Raw genomic sequence first — 20,713 nt, 5'->3', positions numbered from 1 at the left:
ATGGAAGTAGCGAAGCAAAGGGCGACGTATTGGGGTCCTCTTTGGTGGGAGGATAAGGTTCATGAAGGGCATGAGGCCACAGATCCATCAGGCCCAGATTGTGGAGGGTCTTGAATGCCAGCCTAAGGAGCTGGGAATTTAGTTAAGTTAGCAGATGGTGAGCACCATTAAAAGTTTTTTTGGGGGGGGAATGGTATGACCAGAGCTGTTTGTTATGAAAGTAGTTCTGGTAGCAGATTGGCACATGTTAAAACTAGATGAAAGGATCATTTCAGAGGCTGTTATATTGCTGCAGATGAGAATTAATGAGAGCCTGAACTGGAGTGATGGTAGTAGAACAGGGTGCGTGTCCAGGAGTGGTGGGCACTAGTTAGTGACACCAGATATGGGGAGTGGGGAGAGAGACAGAGACAGAGAGAAAGAGAGAGAGAGAGAGAGAGAGAGAGAGGGGATCTGGGCCCCAGAAAGGAAAAACCCTGGACTTTCCCACATGGCCAAATCTCTGGCGTTCCCTGAGGCTATAGTCCCATCAACTGGTCTTTCATTGTGGTTACACCCAATCTCCCCTACCTTCCTATGCCCCCAGACCTTTTCCCATCCTTAATCCTAGCTAGGCTCCATTCTCCCTTGGCCATTAGGTCCAGGTCCCAGGAATTCTGTTCACCCCAGCTTACTGGCCACTCTTAGGTCCCTTCCACAGTCTTTCTGTATATAAGGTCCACCTTGTCTCCATTAAGATGCTGGGATTCTTATAATCTAGCCATTGCTTACCCATGTTCAGACTCCTTAAGAGTCTGCCCAATGTGACAGTGTTTTAATAACCCTTGTCTTTGGCTGGAAAGAAAAAAGAGAGAGAGAGAGAAGAGGACGGGACAGGACCTTGAGAGCTAGGGTCTGGATTACTTGGAGAACGGTTGTCAGGGACAGAAATGGGGAAGTTGGAGGAGGGACAGGTTTGGGGGATCATCAGATGGTTACTTTAGTTTGGGATATGTTGAGTGTGAAATACAGCTGGGAATGAGGGTCTGAGAGGATGAAGAGAGGATGAAGGCTTAGACATAGAGATGCACTTGCTGGTTAAAGGCATGGGGGTAGACAAGATTATCAGTGGGGGTCAGGTAGAAAACATTGAAAGGGTGGGAAGAAGAGGCTGAGAAGTAACCACAGGGAACCAGAAAAGAGTAGCATTACTGACTTTGAGGGAGGAAGGTATCTTAAATACTGCCCGAGTGAGGAGCACTGGGTGCAGCCCCATTGTTGTTGGCCGTTGATGGCCGTTGGTGACCTTGGAAAGGCCACTAGAGGGATGGGGGTGATTTGCCAGGGACACGAGGGAGGTGGCTACATTTTGGCTGTGCCAGTGAGAGCCTGTTTGTGAAGGGCGTAGCCCAGTGCCTGGCGGTTGGTGCGCAGTAGGTGCTCAGTAGTTGCTCTTGTCCTTCCTGCTGGTGATTTTCAGGGCTTGTTTGAAGGGTGATGTTTCTCTCTGATTGGCAGAGGTTTGGACTGCAAGTACAGCATCCTCCCTGAAAAGTGGCTACTGGGTTGGCATTGTGCTTCCAGACTCTCTTTCTCCAAGCAGGAATTTTCCAGCTCTTCTTCCCTGAATGGTTTCTAAGCAGGCTCTCAAAATGTATGTTTCTTTTGAAGGCCTTCTGCTGCACACTTCTCTCCTAGAAGGGACGCTTTGCCCTTCTTCCCATAGATATGCTAGAGAATTTTGTGACGGTTGTCACAGGGGGTTGGGGTCCTTTGTGTAATGACCCAGAGCTTCATTTTCCAGATGGCTATTAATGATCTCACTGATTTAATAGAATCATGGAATTTACAGGTCAGCTAGGTAACTGAGATCCAGAGAAGTTAGAATGACATGTCTAAAGTCACCCAGCTAATCAGGGCCCCTTTCCTTCCCACTCTCAAGTCTTATGTTTTCCCCGTGTACCCTGTTTATCTTTCTGAAATACTGTTTTCATTATGTCATTTCTGTGCTTTAAAACCTTCAATGACTGCTCATTACCTATAGGATAAAGTTAATATTCTTTTGCCCGGAATTCAGGGACTTTTTTCATTTGGCTTCGGTTTGCCCAACTTAACTTTAGCACCTCATGAACCCTTCCCTTCCACCCTGAGGGGCTTGTGCGCTGCCGCCCCAAACGGCATATACATTTTTACTTCTTGTCTTCACTTAAAGTTCCTCTTTTTACTGTATATCCAAATCCCATCCCCCCTTCAAGGTCTAGTTCAAATTTATCCACATCTATAAAGCCTACAATACCTATAAGCATATACCATTCAGTTGGCCATACATTTCTTTGTGATATTATTTAATCTGTTATCTCTGCCTGGTTTCCGCAACTAAGTCATAAATTCCCTCTTTTTATAGATCTTTGTATTGGCCTCAATGTCTAACCTAGGGCTATGAGGATAGGAAGGGCTCAGTGTGTTAGATGGATGAGTGAATGAAGAGTGAGAAGGGTCATCTTTACACTACTAATTCCATGCCTTGTAGTTAAGAGACCATAAGTCACATCATTGTTTATTCTACTGGGAATGGAAAGCATCCCCATAATATAATTCGGATATCAAATCCTATTGGATTTGTACTTATTTAATCTTTCTACATAGAGCTTAGCTGTGGCAGATCTAGAATGTTTAGCTTGAGCAGTACGGACCCTTGCCTAGATTTTACACTGTCTGCTTTCTCCCAGTCCTGTGTATGTTTCCATCCTCCCTGTTGTATTCCAGGATTTTTTTTTTAAGCCACTTGGGGTTAAGTGACTTGCCCAAGGTCACACAGCTAGTAAGTGTCAAGTGTTTGGTCTGAGGTCAGATTTGAACTGGGGTCCTCCTGACTTCAGGGCCAGTGCTCTGTCTACTGTGCCACCTAGCTGCCCCCTCCCCAGGATGTTTTACTGAAAGGGAGACTCCTGTTACTTTGAATTTGGAACTATATCAGCATATAGACAAAGGGAAAGTACCCAGGCTCAGTTAGACTTCTGAAGAACTCTGCTAACGATCCCCCAAATCAATTTAGCCCCTATGATTGTAGCATGCATGCATGTGTGTGTGTGTGTGTGTGTGTGTGTGTGTGTGTGTGTATGTGTATTTTAAAAGTAGTAAAGATCTAGAGAGGAAGTTTGAAACCACACCATTTAGAGAAACTTGTATTGTAGGTACTTAGGGAATTGGAGATTTTTCAAGTGTTATTTCTGCTGTGTGTGTTTCTCTCTAGGACTGTGTTAAAGCAATTAAAGGAACATGACTTTCATGAAGCAAAGTGGCCCTGAGGTCTCTGACATGAGGCATTTGGGTTTGGTTTTTTTGTTTTTTTAATATAAGTAGATACAGACTCTTGGCATGACTTTGGAGAACACCTATAAAGCAAAATATATTCCTAGAATCTGGAAATATGGCAACTCACAAAGACAAATTCAAGGGAACTCTTAACAAATCAGAGAATGTCAGAGCAGGAAAGGACTTTAGCCTCAGTCCTCATTTTGTAAATGAGGAGGCAGGTTCCAGAGCATGTGATTTGCTTAAGATCACACGGCTAGCATGCATGATGGGACTTGAGCCCATGTCTCTTTCTGCCTTCCTTTTGAGGTTGGAATTCTGGATTTGACTCAGGTGTGCAGGAGAGGCAATCCAGCCTGGTAGTAGATCTGTTTGGGTTGGCCAGTCAATGGTGTGTGTGCGGGAGGGACTGAAGGACCATCATTGGTTAGCGTTCTCAGAGCTGAAAGTGGCAGATCTCAGTTTTCTGCCAATATATGTCCCTTTCACAAGCCTCTTCCGTTTCTTCATATACTTTAGAGTACTGCCTATAGGCAGCTGGTATGTTTGCCCCCTTTCCATTTGGATATCAGAAGATGAAAGCCCGTGTGATCAGGAAGAAGCCTAGCCTTCTATTTCAAAGTTAGTAATTAGGATTAGGATCCTCCTATGCATTGTACAAATGAAAAGTCCCCCGGGGTGGATCTCCAACTGCCAGCATGGTTGGCTTTTTATTTGTCGCACTACTTGGATGCCTCGTGATGGACACACAGTGATAAGGGCGTTGGCTCTGAACAAGAGCTCCTGGGGCAGGAGCGCAGCAAAGCACTTTAGCTCCTTAGGCCTCCCGATCGACCTTTGCAGAGTGAGGGCTGAGCACCCTCTGAGGTCACTTCTCATTTTAGATCTATGATTCGGTGATCTCCAGAGGCAGCTTGGCAGACTTGAACTCACAATTACAGTGCATTCCAAAGGTAAATCTTGGTGATGATCCTCTCTAAGAAAACGATCATTTTGGTTCAAGACCTGTCCTGTACTCTGGTCTGATCCAAGCTGAACCTGGACGGGAATGCCTTCTGTATCACCGCTAACAAACAGCCAACCAACCCTCCCCGGAAGACTGAGTGAAAGGGGCTTTCTGAGTGGGGCAGTCCATTCTACTTCAGGACTGCCCTTTGGCTGTCCGACTTTGGACACACATTTCTGTGTGTCCATCCATCTTCTCACGTATAAACAGTGTTTTGTTTGTTTGTTTGTTGGCTTTCAGTTTTGAAACTCAAAGGAATGGACTAGTGTTTATCTACGACATGGGGGGTTCCAATTATAACAACTTCGAGCTAGACCTTGGCAAGAAAGTCCTAAACCTTCTGAAGGTAAGGAACTCTTAAGAATGCAGGTGGGCTCTTGTCTCCTCCATTTTGTTATGGATTACCAAGGAGTGGGGTGGATATCCCTTCCCTAGACAGCTTTTGTGACAAAGTAGATGGATGAAGGTGAAGAGATGAACAAGGTGACTGTCCCCTTGTCCCAAAAGATGCCTTTAAGATGTTATAAGAGTCAAGATTTCCAAGATTTCACAGGAGGGTTTGGTATTTGGGCGAGATTTACTTGAAATGCATGGATTTGAGGCCATATATTTTGAAATATGGTTTTCCCACCTTCAACTTTATATCTTGTTAACACCAGAGTTCCTCTGTTGTTGGGAAAGAAAAAAAAATTACATGCCCAGGCTATTCACACATTCTTAGCTCCAGATTTCTGTTTGATTTAAATTATTGTGATTTTTAACACATAATGTGATAAATATAGGGGGTTTCCAACTTTAGGATAAGGACCTAAAACTTTGCATTTCTAAACGAACAAAGGTAGACTTGTGAAGTTTTAGTAGTGAATGTCTCAGATTTCTAGTTTTCTATCTAAAATACAACATAAGCTTCATAATTACGGTCGCCACTACACAGAAACAAGATTTAAGCATTATTAAGAGTGACCCATTTAAAACTAGCCCAAAGGACTATGACTTTGCTTACACGAATAGCTTTTAAAAGAGCCAGGCATAGTTTTGTAGCCTTTTGCTTTAAAGGAGCAGGCGAATTGACTTTCCTTCCTTACCCCTAGTGCAGGGCCTTCCACCTAGCGGACTTAGCAAAGAGTTGAATTTCTCCTTAGTGAGCAAGTAATTGTATTTTCTGAGGTGAGGCTTTTGTTATGGTAGCCATAAACAAATGCAGTACATAGACCAAGGTGATAAGAGACTCCCTGAAGGGCTCTGCTGAAGAGGTCCTGAGAATGAAAAATTCTTTGGATATACATATTATATTACATTATATTGTATTACATTATATTGTATTACATTATATTGTATTACATTATATTGTATTACATTATATTGTATTATATTACATTATGTTATATTATATTATATTATATTATTATATTATATTATATTATATTATATTATATTATATTATATTATATTATATTATATTATTATATTATGTTGTGTTGTGTTGTGTTGTGTTGTATTATATTGTATTATATTATATTACATTGTATTGTATTATATTATATTACATTGTATTATATTATATTATATTATATTATATTATATTATATTATATTATATTATATTATATTATATTATATTATATTATATTATATTATATTGTATTATATTGTATTATATTATATTGTATTATGCCTATAGTAGAAGCTGATTCAAGGGAATTTAAGATAATACAAAGTAATAATGCCAAGCGAAGTTGGTTTTTGAGAGAAGAGGAATAGACCTAAATCACAACTAGGAAAACGTGATAAACCATCCACAGATCTGTGGAAAATGCAAAGAGAAACCTGATAGGACATGATGGAAGGAAAGAAGGAGAAGAAGGAAACAAGCATTTGTCTAACACCTGCTATGAGCCAGGCCCTGTGCTAAGCTGTTTTCTGTGAAAAAAAGATGCCTTTTCCGCATATCGGCTTGTCATTTCCAAATATGGAGCCTCTCCAGCTCTCCACATTGAATTTCATTTGAAACCAAGAAAGGCTGAACAACATAAGCTCATGTGGTGAACATGTTGAGCCTCTAGTGTGTGCGACGCGCTCTTGCCCCTCTGTGCTAAGAGGAGGGCGATGTATTTCTCTGTTTCTTCTCCAGGACAAAGACTGGCCACTAAGATTACTCAGAGTCTTCTTAGTTAAGTTATGTACATTTATATTGTTGTAAGCGTTTGTATGTGTGGTTCTCCCGGCTCTGCTCACTTCCTGCTGATCAGTTTCCACAAGTCTTCCCATGTTTCTTTGAACTTCTCATGTTTGTTGTTTGACTGCCCAACAACATTCTGTTACACTCAGTGCCCCACTTTTTCAGCCATTCTTGAATGGCTAGTTTCCCATTTGAATTCGAGTTCTTTACTGCCACAAAAAACGTATCCTATGAATATTTCAGTCTGTGTGGGGATTCTCTTTCAGTCTCTGACCTCTCAGCATAGGTTCCCAGTTACAGGATTGCCGGCTCAAAGGGTATGAACAATTTAGTAATTTTTCTTACCTAATTCCAAATATTTTCCACAACAATTAGACCAGACTACAGCTCCACCAGTACTGAATCAATGTGCCAGTTTGCCCTAGCCCCTCCACCATTGACGTTCTATTATTTTATCATCTTTGTTGGGTGACTGATAAAAGCGCAGAAGTTTGAAAAGATTCGCCTCATTCTTGTTAGTGCCGTAAGGTTGCTCATAGTTTTTAATTATCCTTTTGAAAACTGTTCATCTCCTTTGACCACTTATCCTTTTGGGCTGTAACTCTTGGTCTTACATTTTTATGTTAACATCAGACACATTTGATGCAAAGGTTTTTTTTTTCCCATCTCCCTGGCAACAGTTTCTGTTCTACCTCTTGTGACTTTGTTAACAGAGAAGCTTTTTTATTTTATGCATTCAAAACGATCTCATCTTTTGTGATTGTTTCTGCCCCTTGTTGGATTATGAAGTTTTCTCTTGCCGTGGTTGTGAAAAGTTCTTCCTTGTGTTCTCTAATGTTTTTATGATTTGACCTTTATATTTAGGCCATATACTCTTTTGCAATTCAAACTGCTTTCTATTTTTCCCAATGATTTTTGTGGATTAGGGAACCCTTCTCCCAGTAGTCTGCATTCTTGGCTTTATTGAACACAGGGCTACCATGTTTGATTGTTTCTGGGGTTTGTTTATTTAATCTGTTCTGTGAATCTACTTTTCTGTGTTTTAGCTGATACCAGATTATTTTGATGGTTAATGTTTTATTGTGCGATTTGAAATTTGGTAATTCTCACTGTTCTTCCATTCTTACTTTTTTCACTTCCCTTAAGATTCTTTTGTTTTTCCAAATGAATTTTGTGACTTTGTCTAGTTCTATAAAGCCATCTCCTTGTTAGTTCAGTTGTTACAGCGTTGAGTCTGTATATTGATTTAAGTACTATTGTAATTTTTGTCATATTGGCATTAACAAACCAAGAGCAATGAATAGCTTTCTCCAGTTATTTATGGCTTCTTGGGTTTATGTAAAAAAAAAAGTATTAAGTAGTTGCATTTATGGGCCTGAGTAGTTAAACTCTTAGTTATTTTATGGTAGATATACTTTAAAAAAAAATTTTTTTTTATTCATTTTAAACTTAAATACAAAACTAGGAGAAAAAAGAATATTTCCATCTACACAGCAGAACATAAAGAGAGGATTCAATATAAAACCAGAAATTTTCATTTCAGGCTCTTTACTTTAAAAAAAAATCTATGTAATAAATACTATACATTATTTTCAAAGCTACCCTGCTTTTCTGTGCTTCCTCCTAAATTTTCTTTTGTTCTCTGCTGTGCTCTTTGGTCTCTGAAGAATCCCTGGTCTCTCCATCTCTCCGTGTTCTCCCATCGCATCACTCTGGTTCTGGCCTTGTTTCTCGCCATCCAGGTTCTTGACCCTTCCGTAGGTCATTTAAACAATGTACTCTGCCCTCGAATGCCTTGCCCTGTTATTCGCTGATGTTCCTGCCCCTGCTCATTCCCAGCCACTTAGGAGGCTGTTACGATAGAATAGGCTAGAGTCCATAAGGGTCTGGACTGTGGTGGTGACTGCGTGAGTGCAGAGAAGAAGGGGCCATATAGGTCCCCTGTTAAGGTGCTTAGGAGGATGTAACTGCGTTGGAGGGCCAGTGGCTGGCGGAGATGAGGAGAGGTTGAGAGCTCACTCAGCCATGAAAGGCTGTGTGCTGTGGGAGGGGGCGGAGTGGGCATTGGCGTAGAATGGGCAGAGAGTAGGTGTAGTTGTGTTGGACACAAGACCCTGGTTTGGCTGCTTCAAGGAGAGTGGGATGTGCTCCATCTTCCCACCCTCTGGTTGGTGTGTCGCACACCCTTGGATCATGCTGCCTGCAGACTCTGGAGACCACTGACCTAGAGGAAAGACTAGAAACCCCCGAGTCTGGTATTTAAAGCCCTTTCCTGGCTGGCTCTACTAACACCACCAAGCATATATCATGGGGGCGGTGTGGAGAGGAGAGGAAACAAACGTGGTGAATGGGGTAGAGAGCTGCAAAATAAAATGCCAGGTGAAGTCTGAGGAGGGAGAATTGTTTATGATTCAGGGTTAAGATAGAAAGTGGTATTTGAGATGGGTTTAAAGGATGGGGAGGGATTTGAAGGCAAAGAAGGAGAGGAGGGCCATGAACCAAGATCCAGAAGTGTTCTTGAACCTATCTCTGTGGCCTTATTTCAGGCGTTTTTGTCCAGGTTGTCCTTTAGCCCATGCTCCATATTCCAGCCAGCTTGGCCCATTCCCCCCCCCCCATCCTGTGTCTTTGCACACACACTTTTCTTCCACATCCCCTCCTATGGAAAATGCTTCCACCTCCTCCATGACCTTCCGCCCTCTCACTGCCCACCAGCTGACAGGGTGGCGCTGTCCTCCAGCTATTGTGGCCCTCTTTCTAGACCTCTCCTTTGTCTCTTCACATTCTGCCTTCCAGCATACATGTCTGTGTATATTGAATAACACCTCCTACCACCCTCCACCCTCTAGTTTGGTTGTAAAGTCCCCTCGGACAGGGAGCGTGTGGTTTTTCATTTTGGTGTCCCCAAAACCTGGCACACGTGTTTTGAGTTGTTAAAGTGGATGCTCATTGTTATGTTCATTATATGAAAAGTCTAACATGATGAAGATTTTTTTCTTTCAGTTTTTAAGGGGAAAAAATGTTATAAAATTCAGTATCCAGTGTCGGCTACACTGGCTCTAAATCCAATTTTAACTCTACTGTAATAGGAATAAAGAAGACAGTTGGTGAGCAGAGAAATCTTCTAAGGCACAAACTTGTTCGTGTTGTGGGTTGGCTAACTGCTGATGAAGGACATCAGAATTAGTTTGGATCAATAAACTACCTAGAAACATTAAGAACCCTCGAATTCTTTTTTTCTATTCCTAGAACATAGGGAACGAGGCACTAGGAATGTACAATTATTTCTTTAAAATAAACCAATTTACAGTTTCTAATTCCCTTCCAGGTACTTTCTCTTTAGTACTAGTGAAACTTAAGTTGTAAACTTCTTCCACGCTCCTCGTTTCTTGTTATGCTCCCTCACTTGGTGGCCTCATCACCTCCCTGGCTGCAGTTATTATCTCTCTACAGGTGACTTCTGTTTGCATCTCAGACTCAGTAATGTCCAAGTCAGAATTCATCCTCTTTTCCTCACAAACCTACCTTCCTTCTGATCGTCCACATTACTGTGGTGGGCATCCGCATCCTTCCAGTCACCCAAGTCTGGCCCCTCAGTGTCTTCCTCAGCTCATCCCTCTCACAAACCTCACATATCCAGTCTGTGTCAAATGCTTTCTTGTCTTCTGCAGCCTCCCTCCCATCTGACCCTTTCTCACACCTTAAATGGCCACAGTCTAGATCATGACTTCATTGTTTCTCACCTCGTCTAGTGCCATAGCCTCCCAGCTGGTCTCAAGTCTCTCTCCATGTTCCAATCCATCCTGCACAGAACTGCTGATGTTTTTTTCTAAGTCCCTAAATCAACTAGTGGTTCCCTGTTGCCTTTAGGATCAAATATAAAATGCTGTGTTGGGCTCCTCCTCACGACCTGGCTACCTCCTGCCTTTCAGGCTTCCTTATACTAGCGCCTCCTCCATCTGTGGTCCACCTTTGTGTTGGCTGCTGTCCATACTGCCTCACCTCAGCCTCTCGGGATCCCCCCAGCCAGTAGCGCCTTCTTCTCCAAGATCACGTTGCATCTGCTTCCCGTGTGTTTTGAGTGTATCTGAATATGTACATTTTGCCTGCCCTTTAAGAAAGTGAGCTCTTTGAGCACAGTGCCTGTTCCACTTTATTTTTGCATCCCCAGTGCCTAGTACAGTGTCCGTCATACAGTAGATGCTTAATAAATGCTTGTTTGTTTGCTTTCTGGATTACTACTGGTAAGAAGCCAGAATCCTGGGCTTAAGTTGTTCAGAGCTTCATCTCATTCTACCTGTTCATTGGAGTGATTTGCATTTCCACATGATTCATGTGTGTACCACCCGCAGGGAGCCTTCCCAGCTCGACTGAAGAAGGTATTGATCGTAGGGGCGCCCATGTGGTTCCGAGTGCCCTATTCCATCATCAGTATCCTACTGAAAGACAAAGTCCGTGAAAGGGTAAGGAGGGCTGCCTGCACCTGTGTTGGAGGGTGGAGCCCCTTCAGCTGGAAACTAAGGAAAGTCTGAGGGCACGAGAGGGTGACTTAGTGCAGGTCATTTGCCCCAGCTTTTCGCTCACTGCTCTGCACTCCTTGGGTGTTGAGCCAAATCTAATGAAAATGATTTAATTGAAGAGAAATGATCATGGAAACAGGAAACTCCACTTTCCGTCTCTGGTAGCCATTTAGTACATTTCTCTCCAGGGCCAATAATACTTCTTTTTAGCTTCAGGTCTGCACAAAGGTGGGCTGTTGCCTTAGGAGATGATCGAGTGTACCAGAATTAGCGAGCAGAGGTTTCCGAGACCCAGTGACTCAGAGAGGGATTCAGAAGGCTTTTGAGAGACCTGGCCTCCTTCGCTTTTGATGCATCAAAAGTGTACTAGACGCGGGACGAGCAGGAGCAGTACTTGCTCCCGTTTTATAGTCCATCATACCGAAATACAGGGAAGAAATTGAGTCAAGGTCAAAGTTGTCTAGGAGGGCGGTGGCAGGGTTCAGAAATGAGCCGAAGCCTTCTGCTTCTCAGTCGTTCTGCGTTGCCTGGCCCCTCAGAGGCTGCTTGTGTTTTAAAGGAGACGGAAATGGCCCTAGTACTTCCTAACTGCATGTAACCCTGGGCAGCCAACTTGCTGCTGAAATGAAGACAGATAGTGCCTGTGACACTCACCTATAGAGTAATCGAAGACTCAAAATGCTTCTTAACTTTAAAAGGCTAAATATGCCAGTGCACATTGTGTGCAGCTGATAGATGGGCACTGTTGAGGGCAGCCTGGGCAAGCTGGGGAGATGAAGGACCCTTTTCAGGATTGTCTTTAAGAAGTGAAATGCTGCCCTCCTATCACAACATTGCACGAGTAATGAACGTGCCAGATCTCATGGCTGAAAACGTTACAGGGTCTTGGCCCAGGACAGGTGAATCCCACCCTGTTTCCTTTTCTTGTGTTCCCTGTATGTCAGGTAAATCCCATTTTGTTCCCCAGTTCCCTTGTAAGTAGAATTCTTCCTTTATTCATTATTTGTCTATCTTACTTTCTCATGCTTCTGCCCATCCAGATTCAGATAATGAGGACAAGTGAGCTGACCCAGCATTTGCCCCGGGAGTGCCTTCCTGAAAGCCTGGGAGGATATATAAAGTTGGACCTCACCAGCTGGAACTTCCAGTTCCTGCCTCAAGTGAATGGCCACCTGGACCCTCTGGATGAAATTATCTTGTTGTCCCTCACTCCCTCTGAGGAGAGCGACTCAGTGCACATCCCGGGTCCCCATGCCATGACCATCTTGGAACTGCTGGAACACTTCAGCCACCGGCAGAAGAGGGGGATTTACGAAGAGTACGAGGACATTCGCCGAGAGAACCCTGTTGGCACCTTCCACTGTTCCATGTGAGTGGGAGATGGCCAGGCCTCGCAGGCACTGCTACCGAGGTGCTACTCGTTGGCCGCAGAAGCAGCCCCTGTCGTGCCCAAATGTGCCCCTGCTCCTAGTTCTTTTTCAGGGGCTCTCCCATGACTGAGAGTGTCATACTTTCTTTGGTAAAGGAATTGTCCCTGCTGATAGGAAAGGACATGGCCTTTGCTGACACAGAGAGCTCTGCCTATGGGGGTGACTCTGCAGTTGTCCTCTGTTAAAAGGTCCCTCTGCCTTGTCTTTTTCCTTGGTGAGGAAGATGGCAGGAGGCAGTATTGCTTGGTATTAGCTGAATCCAAATCCAGACAGCTCATCCAATATTTTATCGACGTTCCTCTCTGTCTCCTTTTATTAGTGAAGCACTCACATGACCCTCACTTGAACTGCATGAACATAGACTCTTTACAGACTTCAATCTCTGTCCCACATGAAGGGATCCAGGAGTTTCTTTACACGGTGGAACCTTTCAATCATTGGAGATTATGGGATAGACAGCAGGGCTTTACTTTTGTGTAAAGGGGCTTGTGTACAGTTGTAAGAGGCACCTGGTAACATCTTTTTATTTGGTCCTTTCAACTGGTTTTCTGTTTTTGCCTTTAATTATCTCATTTTGTGTATGTTTAATTTTGTAAGCTCCCTAAAATTCCTTCTGGAAATAGGTGGGGGGATACATTCTAAATGACTAAGAACCTGAATTCTCTTTGAGATTGTGTTAGTAAAAAATATTTGTTGACAGCTGGCTTTTTATAGTCTTTGAGTCTCCTTACATTGGCTTTTGTTTGTCTGTTCTCCGCCAGGTCACCAGGTAACTTGGAGAAAAACCGATATGGCGACGTGCCGTGCCTCGACCAAACCCGAGTGAAGTTGACCAAAGGGAGTGGTATCACCCAGGTAAACAACATATAAAAGCTTAGCTTTCAGAAACAATGCGGGAAAGAGTAGGTCACTTCAAAGTGAAGCATCGTCAGAGAGCACTTAATTGGGAAGCCAGGGTTCTAGATTGGGCTGTGCTCTTAAATGTTTGACTGTTAGCAAGTGTTTCCTTCTCTCAACATCATCTGCTTCATCTATCAGATAATCAGGAAAAGGGCAGGGGGATGTTCGGGAGGACCAGCGCCTCTGGTATGAGGGCTTGTCGAGCCCTTTTCAGGGCTGCTCATCCACCTTTGGTGTCAGCTTTCACCAAACTGTCACCTGTGACTCCAGGAAGCTGTAGCATGCACAGCGGCCACACCCTGGTAAAAACTGTTTCAGCCAATGGGCTCACCCAGGTTGAGGGTAGCTGACGGGAGAGTCCACCCCAAGCATGTGAAGACTTCCCTCAGCGGAATGGGCAGATGAGAACAGTTTGTTCGACGGCTGTGAAGGCGGCTGAAGCAATGTCGTGAAGTGCTTGGAGCTTGGTTGGACGTTGAAGGCACCAAGGTCATCCGCTGAATCCCAGCCCATCGCTGTCATCCTGACTTTTGTTGTGCCACTGGATTTTAATGACCCTGGAAGAAAGAATGAAATTGATGACTTTGTGCCACACTGCCTCGCTTACATCCAGTTCACGCGAAAGTCAAAACATCTCCCCATTGATATCATCGGTCCTCTTCGAAATGAAGGACAAACAAGTGGATCGAGTCATAAATCTTCAGTAACCCTTCCAGCTTGGACAGAAGTAAAGGGATACAGTGGAGAGAGCACTGGGTCCTGTGTTCCAGTCTGACTTCAGACACTTACTAGCTGAGGGACCATGGGCACACCGTTTAACCTCTGTCTCCCTTCATGTCCTCATCGGTAAAATGGAGATCACAACAGCCCCTCCCTCTGAGGATGTTTGTAAAACACGTAACATAGGGCCTGGCACACGGTAGGTGCTGTGTAAATGCTCTTATTATTAATTGACAGCGCATGATTCTGTAAATTCCCCTTTTACTCTATAGCACGTGTGACTGGTTTGGTTGGCACAGAGTTCATTTTCTTTGGGCCAGGCTGCACTCAATATCAGGAATACACAGGTAGAAATAAAATGTCCTTCCCTCAAGAAGCTTCTGTTCTGCTGAGATAAAGCAAATGCAAAATAGTCTGTAAAATAAAGAGAGCCACGTCCCTGTTAGTGCCCCCCCCCCGAACGCTCGCTCTTTTCATTCTAACTTCAGGTTGTGTGAATCTGGACACCGTCTCAGGGGATTTACGGTTCCCCCCGAGCTGGATCTAGAGGTGTCCAGTTATGAGGGGCCAAGCGCAGTGAGCCCTAACAGTTGGGGGTGGGGTGGGGTTTAGGAAAGGCCTCATCAAAGTTAATAATAATGATAGATAGTGTTTCTGTAGCATTGTAAGGTTTGCGAAGCGCAGTACCTGTGTTGGGGGTGGCTAGGAGGCAGAGTGGATAGAGTGCCAGCCCTGGAGTCAGGAAGTCCTGAGTTTGGATCTGGCCTCAGACACTTGCCAGTTGTGTGACCCTGGGCAAATCACTTAACCCCTGTTTGCCTCAGTTCTTTATCTGTAAAATAGGGACACTGGAGGAGGAAATGGGCAGACCGCTCCAGTATCTTCGCCAAAAAAATCTCAGGGACATAATCCACAAGGTCACAGAGAGGTGCATGTGAATGGCACTGAGAGAACAGCAAGAAATACATACGTGATCTCACCCTGTGTGACGGGTGACATTGTTTATTTATTTTGGGGCGGGGCTAGGTTAAGTGACTTGCCCAGGGTCGCACAGCTAGTAAGCGACAGGCACTGTTGTTGTCCCCATTTTACAGATGAGGACATGGAGGCTAATAAGTGGGTACGGGAATGAGCCTGCAGTCACACAGCTAGTCAATGTCTGAGGCAGAATTAGAACTCAGGTTTTCTGTTCTCCAAGTCCAGCGCTCTTGTTCCCTCCTACACTTTGCTTTTCTGAAGGAAGCTGGAGATTCCCGGAAAGGAAGAGTGGAGCGCCATGGGCTTAGAGGACAGCCAGAACGTGGTGGTAATTACATGAGATCATCGGTTTGGACTGATGAGCTCTGTGCCATAGCCACAAATGTTTCCCCCGGCTCTGTCCATCTGACTTGCAAATGGGTGCCCTTCTTCACCAGAGGGACTGGATGAGAGCATGGCTCACCCTGTCCAAATTCATTACTTCTCTCAGAAAAGTAATAGGCCAGTAACATCACCTTCATCTCCAAAGGACGGCGTTGAGCTGATTCCGCGTCTGTGGTTCAGAGCTGTGATTTGAAACGAGCGGCTTCTCCAGTGTTAGGTGACTCAGAGCAGCCCGAGCATGTGAAGCTCTGCTGAGCTGACCAGCTGCCTGCTGTCCAGGCATGTCAGTGGGGAGCTCTGGAACCTGTCTCTGCCTTCTCTGGATTCATTCAGCGCGCTCTGCCTCTTTGCCCTTCTCTCATCCTCTAGCTATTAGCCCGAAGATTGTTTCCTGAATTTGGTCCTTCTGATTGCAGGGAGTACGAGCAGAGGGTGTAGTTTAACTGGGTCCCAAGAAGTCTTTTGCTAACAAATTGTCCTCTGACCCCCAAGTTTTGCTCCTAGAATCTCAGTCTCATAGTCAAAGTTTCCATCAGATCTGGCCAGTATCAATCAGGTGGAATATTTGACTCTTCTGTGTCCCATTGTGCACCAATTCTAAAATCTTCCTCAGTTAACATTTCTGATTTCCAGGGGCTCTCAGCTTCAGAGAACACAAGGGCACCAAATTCCACACCTGGCCTGCTTAGATCGGAGGTATAATATAAAAGTCAGGGTTGCTAAGTGGAGTCTCATCTTGCAACATGAAAACCTCTAGATTATTTCTTAAATCTTGTGTACACAGTAGAGCTGACAGCTGTGTGCCTGCATGGCTCCCCTCTTTGCTGGCTGACCTGATTGTCATTCTGACTATTCATTTGTGCCCCAAAGAGATGTATACTTCAAGAATGCCAGGCTGGTGCTGGTGTAATGGATCTGCTCTCCATGGGAGGAGAATGGGTGTGTGTGTGTGAGGGAGGGTAGCTGAGGCAGAGGTGATGCATACATCTGCCCTCTTTTTCGTTGTCCCAGCTGTAGGGTGGTAGGTTTATGGCTGCCTTCTCAAAGTGGTGGGTCAGAGACCAGGCAGAATTTGGACAGCTCATGACTTCTTTGGGTCGAGGGAGCGTGTGTCCTGAGGGGAGTGGGATGAGTAGGTATATTATATTCAGGTGTATTAGCAGGTTCTTCTGACAAGGTGATGACTGACTGCCCAGTCTCTGGGTAATCATTAGCTCAATGAGGAGGGTGCCGACGACTATAGCCGGTCATTTTGCTATCCCTAGAGGGCGGTGGCCCCTATATGGATTGTAGGGACAGGGGAGGAGGTGTAGCCTAAACTCCACGGTGTGCAGCTGAAGTCAGGCTTTTTCCTGGCTTAAAATTACTGAAATGGGGGCAACTAGGTGGCGCAGTGGATAGAGCACCGGCCCTGGAGTCAGGAGGACCTGAGTTCAAATGCAGCCTCAGACCAAACACTTGACACATACTAGCTGTGTAACCTTGGGCAAGTCACTTAACCCCAGTTGCCTAAAAAAAAAAAGGAATTACTGAAATGATACTTATGTAGTAATGCCATCCTTCTCCATCCTCTTCCTGTTTCTGCCCTCCATGACTGGTGGATACAAAGTTCCTAAGCATTGTGACCTTAGGGACTCTCCCCTTTTGGAGTAAAAGGTATGAGAGGACACAATCAGGAATTATGTAGAAGTAAGGACGACAATGTTGGGGTAATTGGGCTTCATCAGAAACACATGTGGTAGAAGGACCTTGGGTAGCCCTCCTGGGCTTTTGCCTGGGCATTAGAGTCAGCTTAGTTTTTGCCTGGCGATGGGCAGAGATGAGAGTCTTAGACTCTTTCCTTTGCTTGCTGCGCTTTCTTCTTGATGGCTGAAGACACTCGAAGCCTCTGGTTCAGTTCCTTCCTGCTCCTCCTTTCCCTTCCTTTTCCCAGTTTTGATGTTTTGTGCGTTTAGCACGGTTGGATGTCTGTTGGTGGATAGGTGTTCTTTGCCATGCGCCCATTCTGTATTTATGAATATTAAGATGGTGTGCTAACAGTGGCCTACTATTCCCCTGCTCAAACTCAGTGGAACCTAGGTCCCTGGAAGAGAAGTGGAGCCAGGAAGTCAGTCACTAGGGTTGGGCAGCTTTAAGTTGGCCCCCTTTTCTCTTTCTCTTCCTTCACTGAGTGGAGAGAATTCAGGGAGTGACAAGGTTACGTGGAGGAGATTACTTACTTCATTCCATGCGAGCTCAGACTGGATGACCTGAGGTCCAGCCCTGAGCTTCTCCCATTCTACCAGTCGGGCCTGCGCTATGTTTGTTCAGTCTGTTTGTTCCTATCTCCAGCCCTGTATATTTCCATGCACAGCGAGAATGAGTGAGTGTTCTTTCTTTTTTTCTTCTTTCTTTTCCAGACAGATTACATCAATGCCAGTTTCATGGATGGATATAAGCAGAAGAACGCTTATATTGGCACACAAGGTAAGCTGTGATCTGTAATGTATGCCTGGCTCTCAGTCAGCTTTGGGAGCTCTCTGTGATTTCTTGGACAGTCACCTGCTTTACACCATCCATAGCTGCAACTCCAAGGAAGGAGGCAGCTGTGCGTAAGCCATGGTGGGAGATCAAAATCGTGGCTTCTTTGTGGAGTTCGAAATATTTAAAGGGGAAGGCAGGAAGGACAGGCAGTGGTGATTTCTGTGCTTTGTCAAATTAGGAAGCTGGTACATGGGAATGCTGGGTGAGCCTTGAAGTAAAGCACCGTCCCCTGGAAGTCTTGGGTTCGCGTTGCAAGTTGGAGGCAGCAGGGTATCAGAATTCTGCAGGGCAAGCTCAGTGCCCTCTGTTGTGGAGGCAGGGATGGCAGTGGGAGATCAGAGATGAGGCCTGGAACCTGACTGATCTCATTCATTTTGGCTCTGCTCCTGTGTCCAAGACAGAAAGGAGCACAGTGGTCCTGGGGAACTTGGACACCCTCTCAGTCTCCTTCCAGTAATATGACCAGCAGGTCTTGGACAGTGACAGTTGATAGCACTTGTGTCTCGATGTGGAATCCTATTTCCTGCTAGAGCAGGGGTTCTTAACTTGAGGACTGTGAACTTGTTTTAAAAATATTCTTGATAATCATATCTGTCAGTCAGTAAAACATTTATTAAGCTCCTACTATGTGCCAGGCACTGTGCTAGATAGTCCCTGCCCCCAAGAAGCTTACATCCAACGGGGGAAGACAACAGACAAAATATGATTGGTCACCTTTGTAATCCTTTGTGTTTTAATTGACACATTTTAAAATATTCTGAGAGAAATCTTCAACATTAGCAGAAATTAATTGACCAGATTTTGGTATGATTCTTTTAATAATCCCTAAAAAGCAAATTAAATTAGTATTCATCTATACTTTTCTCATGCACAGTTTTGGCATTTGATTTCTCTAATAGACTAACGGCAGAGACAGAGTAAGTGGCAGAAACGTCATCATCAGCTGTTCACTCTAGGGAGAGATCTGTAAAGTACTGGCCCACTGAGCCTGGGCCAAACCCTTAGAAGAAGCTCTGTATGAAAAGCATGTGACTTTTAATATTCACCCTTAGTACGGACACCTGTCCTTCAGTTCCTTCTGGTCCACCGAATTGTGAGTTTCTCCAGTGCAGAAATCTGATTACATTCTTGTGTGCACATACATGCAGTATACATATATTCACGAGTGTGCATGCACAAACAGAAGCACATATGAGATGTGCATACATGTATGTATAGGCATGTGTGTGTGTATAGTGTGCATGCACACATGCATACACTCTTCTGTTTTCCTCACTGCCTAAGCGTTTAATGGGTTTGTCGGTGGTGTTGACCTCACTAGACTGCCAGGGGAGTCCGTGTGGTCATCGAGGCCAAGAAGCCCTGCTGAGACGCTCAGTGGTGTCTACATGACCCGCTGTGTGGAGACTCAGGTACTGCTCTGCTGACACAGTCCCCTCAAGAGAGAACTTGACAGTCAAGAGTTGGGCCTCTGTTGAGAGTTCTCTGGTGGAATTGGAGAAGGTGCCTTGCCATGGAAAAGTAGCACATCCTTTCCTGCTGCCTCGGACCTCAGACATCTGAAGAGTCCCTTAGCGTGGCGTGGTGGATGGAGGGCTGCCTCTGCGGACAGGAGGGTGGGCGTTCCAGCCCCGCCCCTCCCAGTATGCTGGCTCTGTGTGCCATCTCAGGGCCTCTGGCCCCAAACTCCCCACCTCTAGGTCCCACACTGAGCTCCTGATCCACCTCAGGAAAAGGAGTTTCTGCCCCAAAAGTTCCCCCCCCACTGGTGGAATGAGCATAGTACCTGACATAACAGGCACTTCATTAAGAATGCTTCCTGGATTGAATTGAATTAAATGGAATTCAAATTCTGGGCCACAAAGTATGGTGCCCTGGGCTTGGAGTCAGCAAGATGAGTTTGCACCCTGCTTTGTGAGGCTGCGCCTCTCTCGGCCTCAGTTTCCTCTCAGCCCCTTCTAGTTCCACGTCTGTGATTGTAAGTGGCCAGTTTGGCTGTGGCGAGCAGTGTAACAGGAAGTTTGTCGTTGCTGTTGTTTGCCCTTCGTTCTCGAAGAGAACCGAGACCTCAGGAAGGCGATGCTGTGACATGCGAGTGAATTGGACTTCAGTGTGCCGAGTCGCCAGCCTCCCCTTCACTTGTGGAGCCGCCTGTGGCCAGGCGTAGCTCAGGACCGCTGAAGATGGCTCAACAGGGAGCTGAGTAGAGATGAGGGAAAAAATTGCCACGTGCATCTCTGAGGACCCGTGGATTTGTGGTGGACCCAGTGAATGAGCTCAGGGTTTTATTCCAGTCACGTTCAGTGATGCGAGCAGAGAAGCACGGAAGGCAGGTGGTAGGAGCTGTCCAAGGTTGGCAATTATTAGTAAAGCATGAAAAAGTGGGCCGGAAGATTCAAGAGTGAACTGTATATGGGCAAAGCTAGTGACTGGCTTGAGGTTGGGAGGGGAGAATCCACAGCAAGGATTCTGGGAAAACACAGGGGAAGGACGGCGGGACCAGAGGTTAGAATGAAGACGTAGGAGGACCGGATATTTGTGGTCAGGGGAATTCCAGAGTTCAGGACTGTAGATGGAACAGTTTGGAGAGATGGTGAAGTCCAAGGGTAGAATTATCCCCATGGGTTGTTTGGGTAGATGAGAGATTGGAGTCCTGGGAGCTGAGTTGGAGGAACCAAGAGGGTAGGCTTTCTGAGGTCATCCTCTGTGACAGAGTTGGAGATTGTGTAGAGAAGACAGAGGCCAGTCACGAAGATGGGAAGGTCTGCTGTCTCCTCCTC

The 20,713-nt window shown here is 45.1% G+C and overlaps 1 protein-coding gene across 3 annotated transcripts in view; it reads left to right on the top strand.

The window, feature by feature from the left end:
- Positions 1–20,713, top strand: part of PTPN9 (protein tyrosine phosphatase non-receptor type 9) — a 67,945-nt gene that overhangs the window by 28,084 nt on the left and 19,148 nt on the right. For all 3 annotated transcript variants that reach the window (XM_020994465.2, XM_020994467.1, XM_020994466.2), the window contains exons 5-9: positions 4,541–4,646; positions 10,831–10,941; positions 12,039–12,367; positions 13,190–13,283; positions 17,810–17,876. In XM_020994465.2, the coding sequence (XP_020850124.1) occupies positions 4,541–4,646; positions 10,831–10,941; positions 12,039–12,367; positions 13,190–13,283; positions 17,810–17,876 (707 nt within the window). The remainder of the gene's footprint in view (positions 1–4,540; positions 4,647–10,830; positions 10,942–12,038; positions 12,368–13,189; positions 13,284–17,809; positions 17,877–20,713) is intronic.

This window comes from Phascolarctos cinereus, unplaced genomic scaffold (assembly GCF_003287225.1).
Source record: "Phascolarctos cinereus isolate Bilbo 61053 unplaced genomic scaffold, phaCin_HiC Scaffold_3;HRSCAF=262, whole genome shotgun sequence".
Classification (NCBI taxonomy): Eukaryota; Metazoa; Chordata; class Mammalia; order Diprotodontia; family Phascolarctidae; genus Phascolarctos; species Phascolarctos cinereus.
Note: the sequence above shows the minus strand (reverse complement) of the source record. Positions and strands in the feature narration are given on the sequence as shown.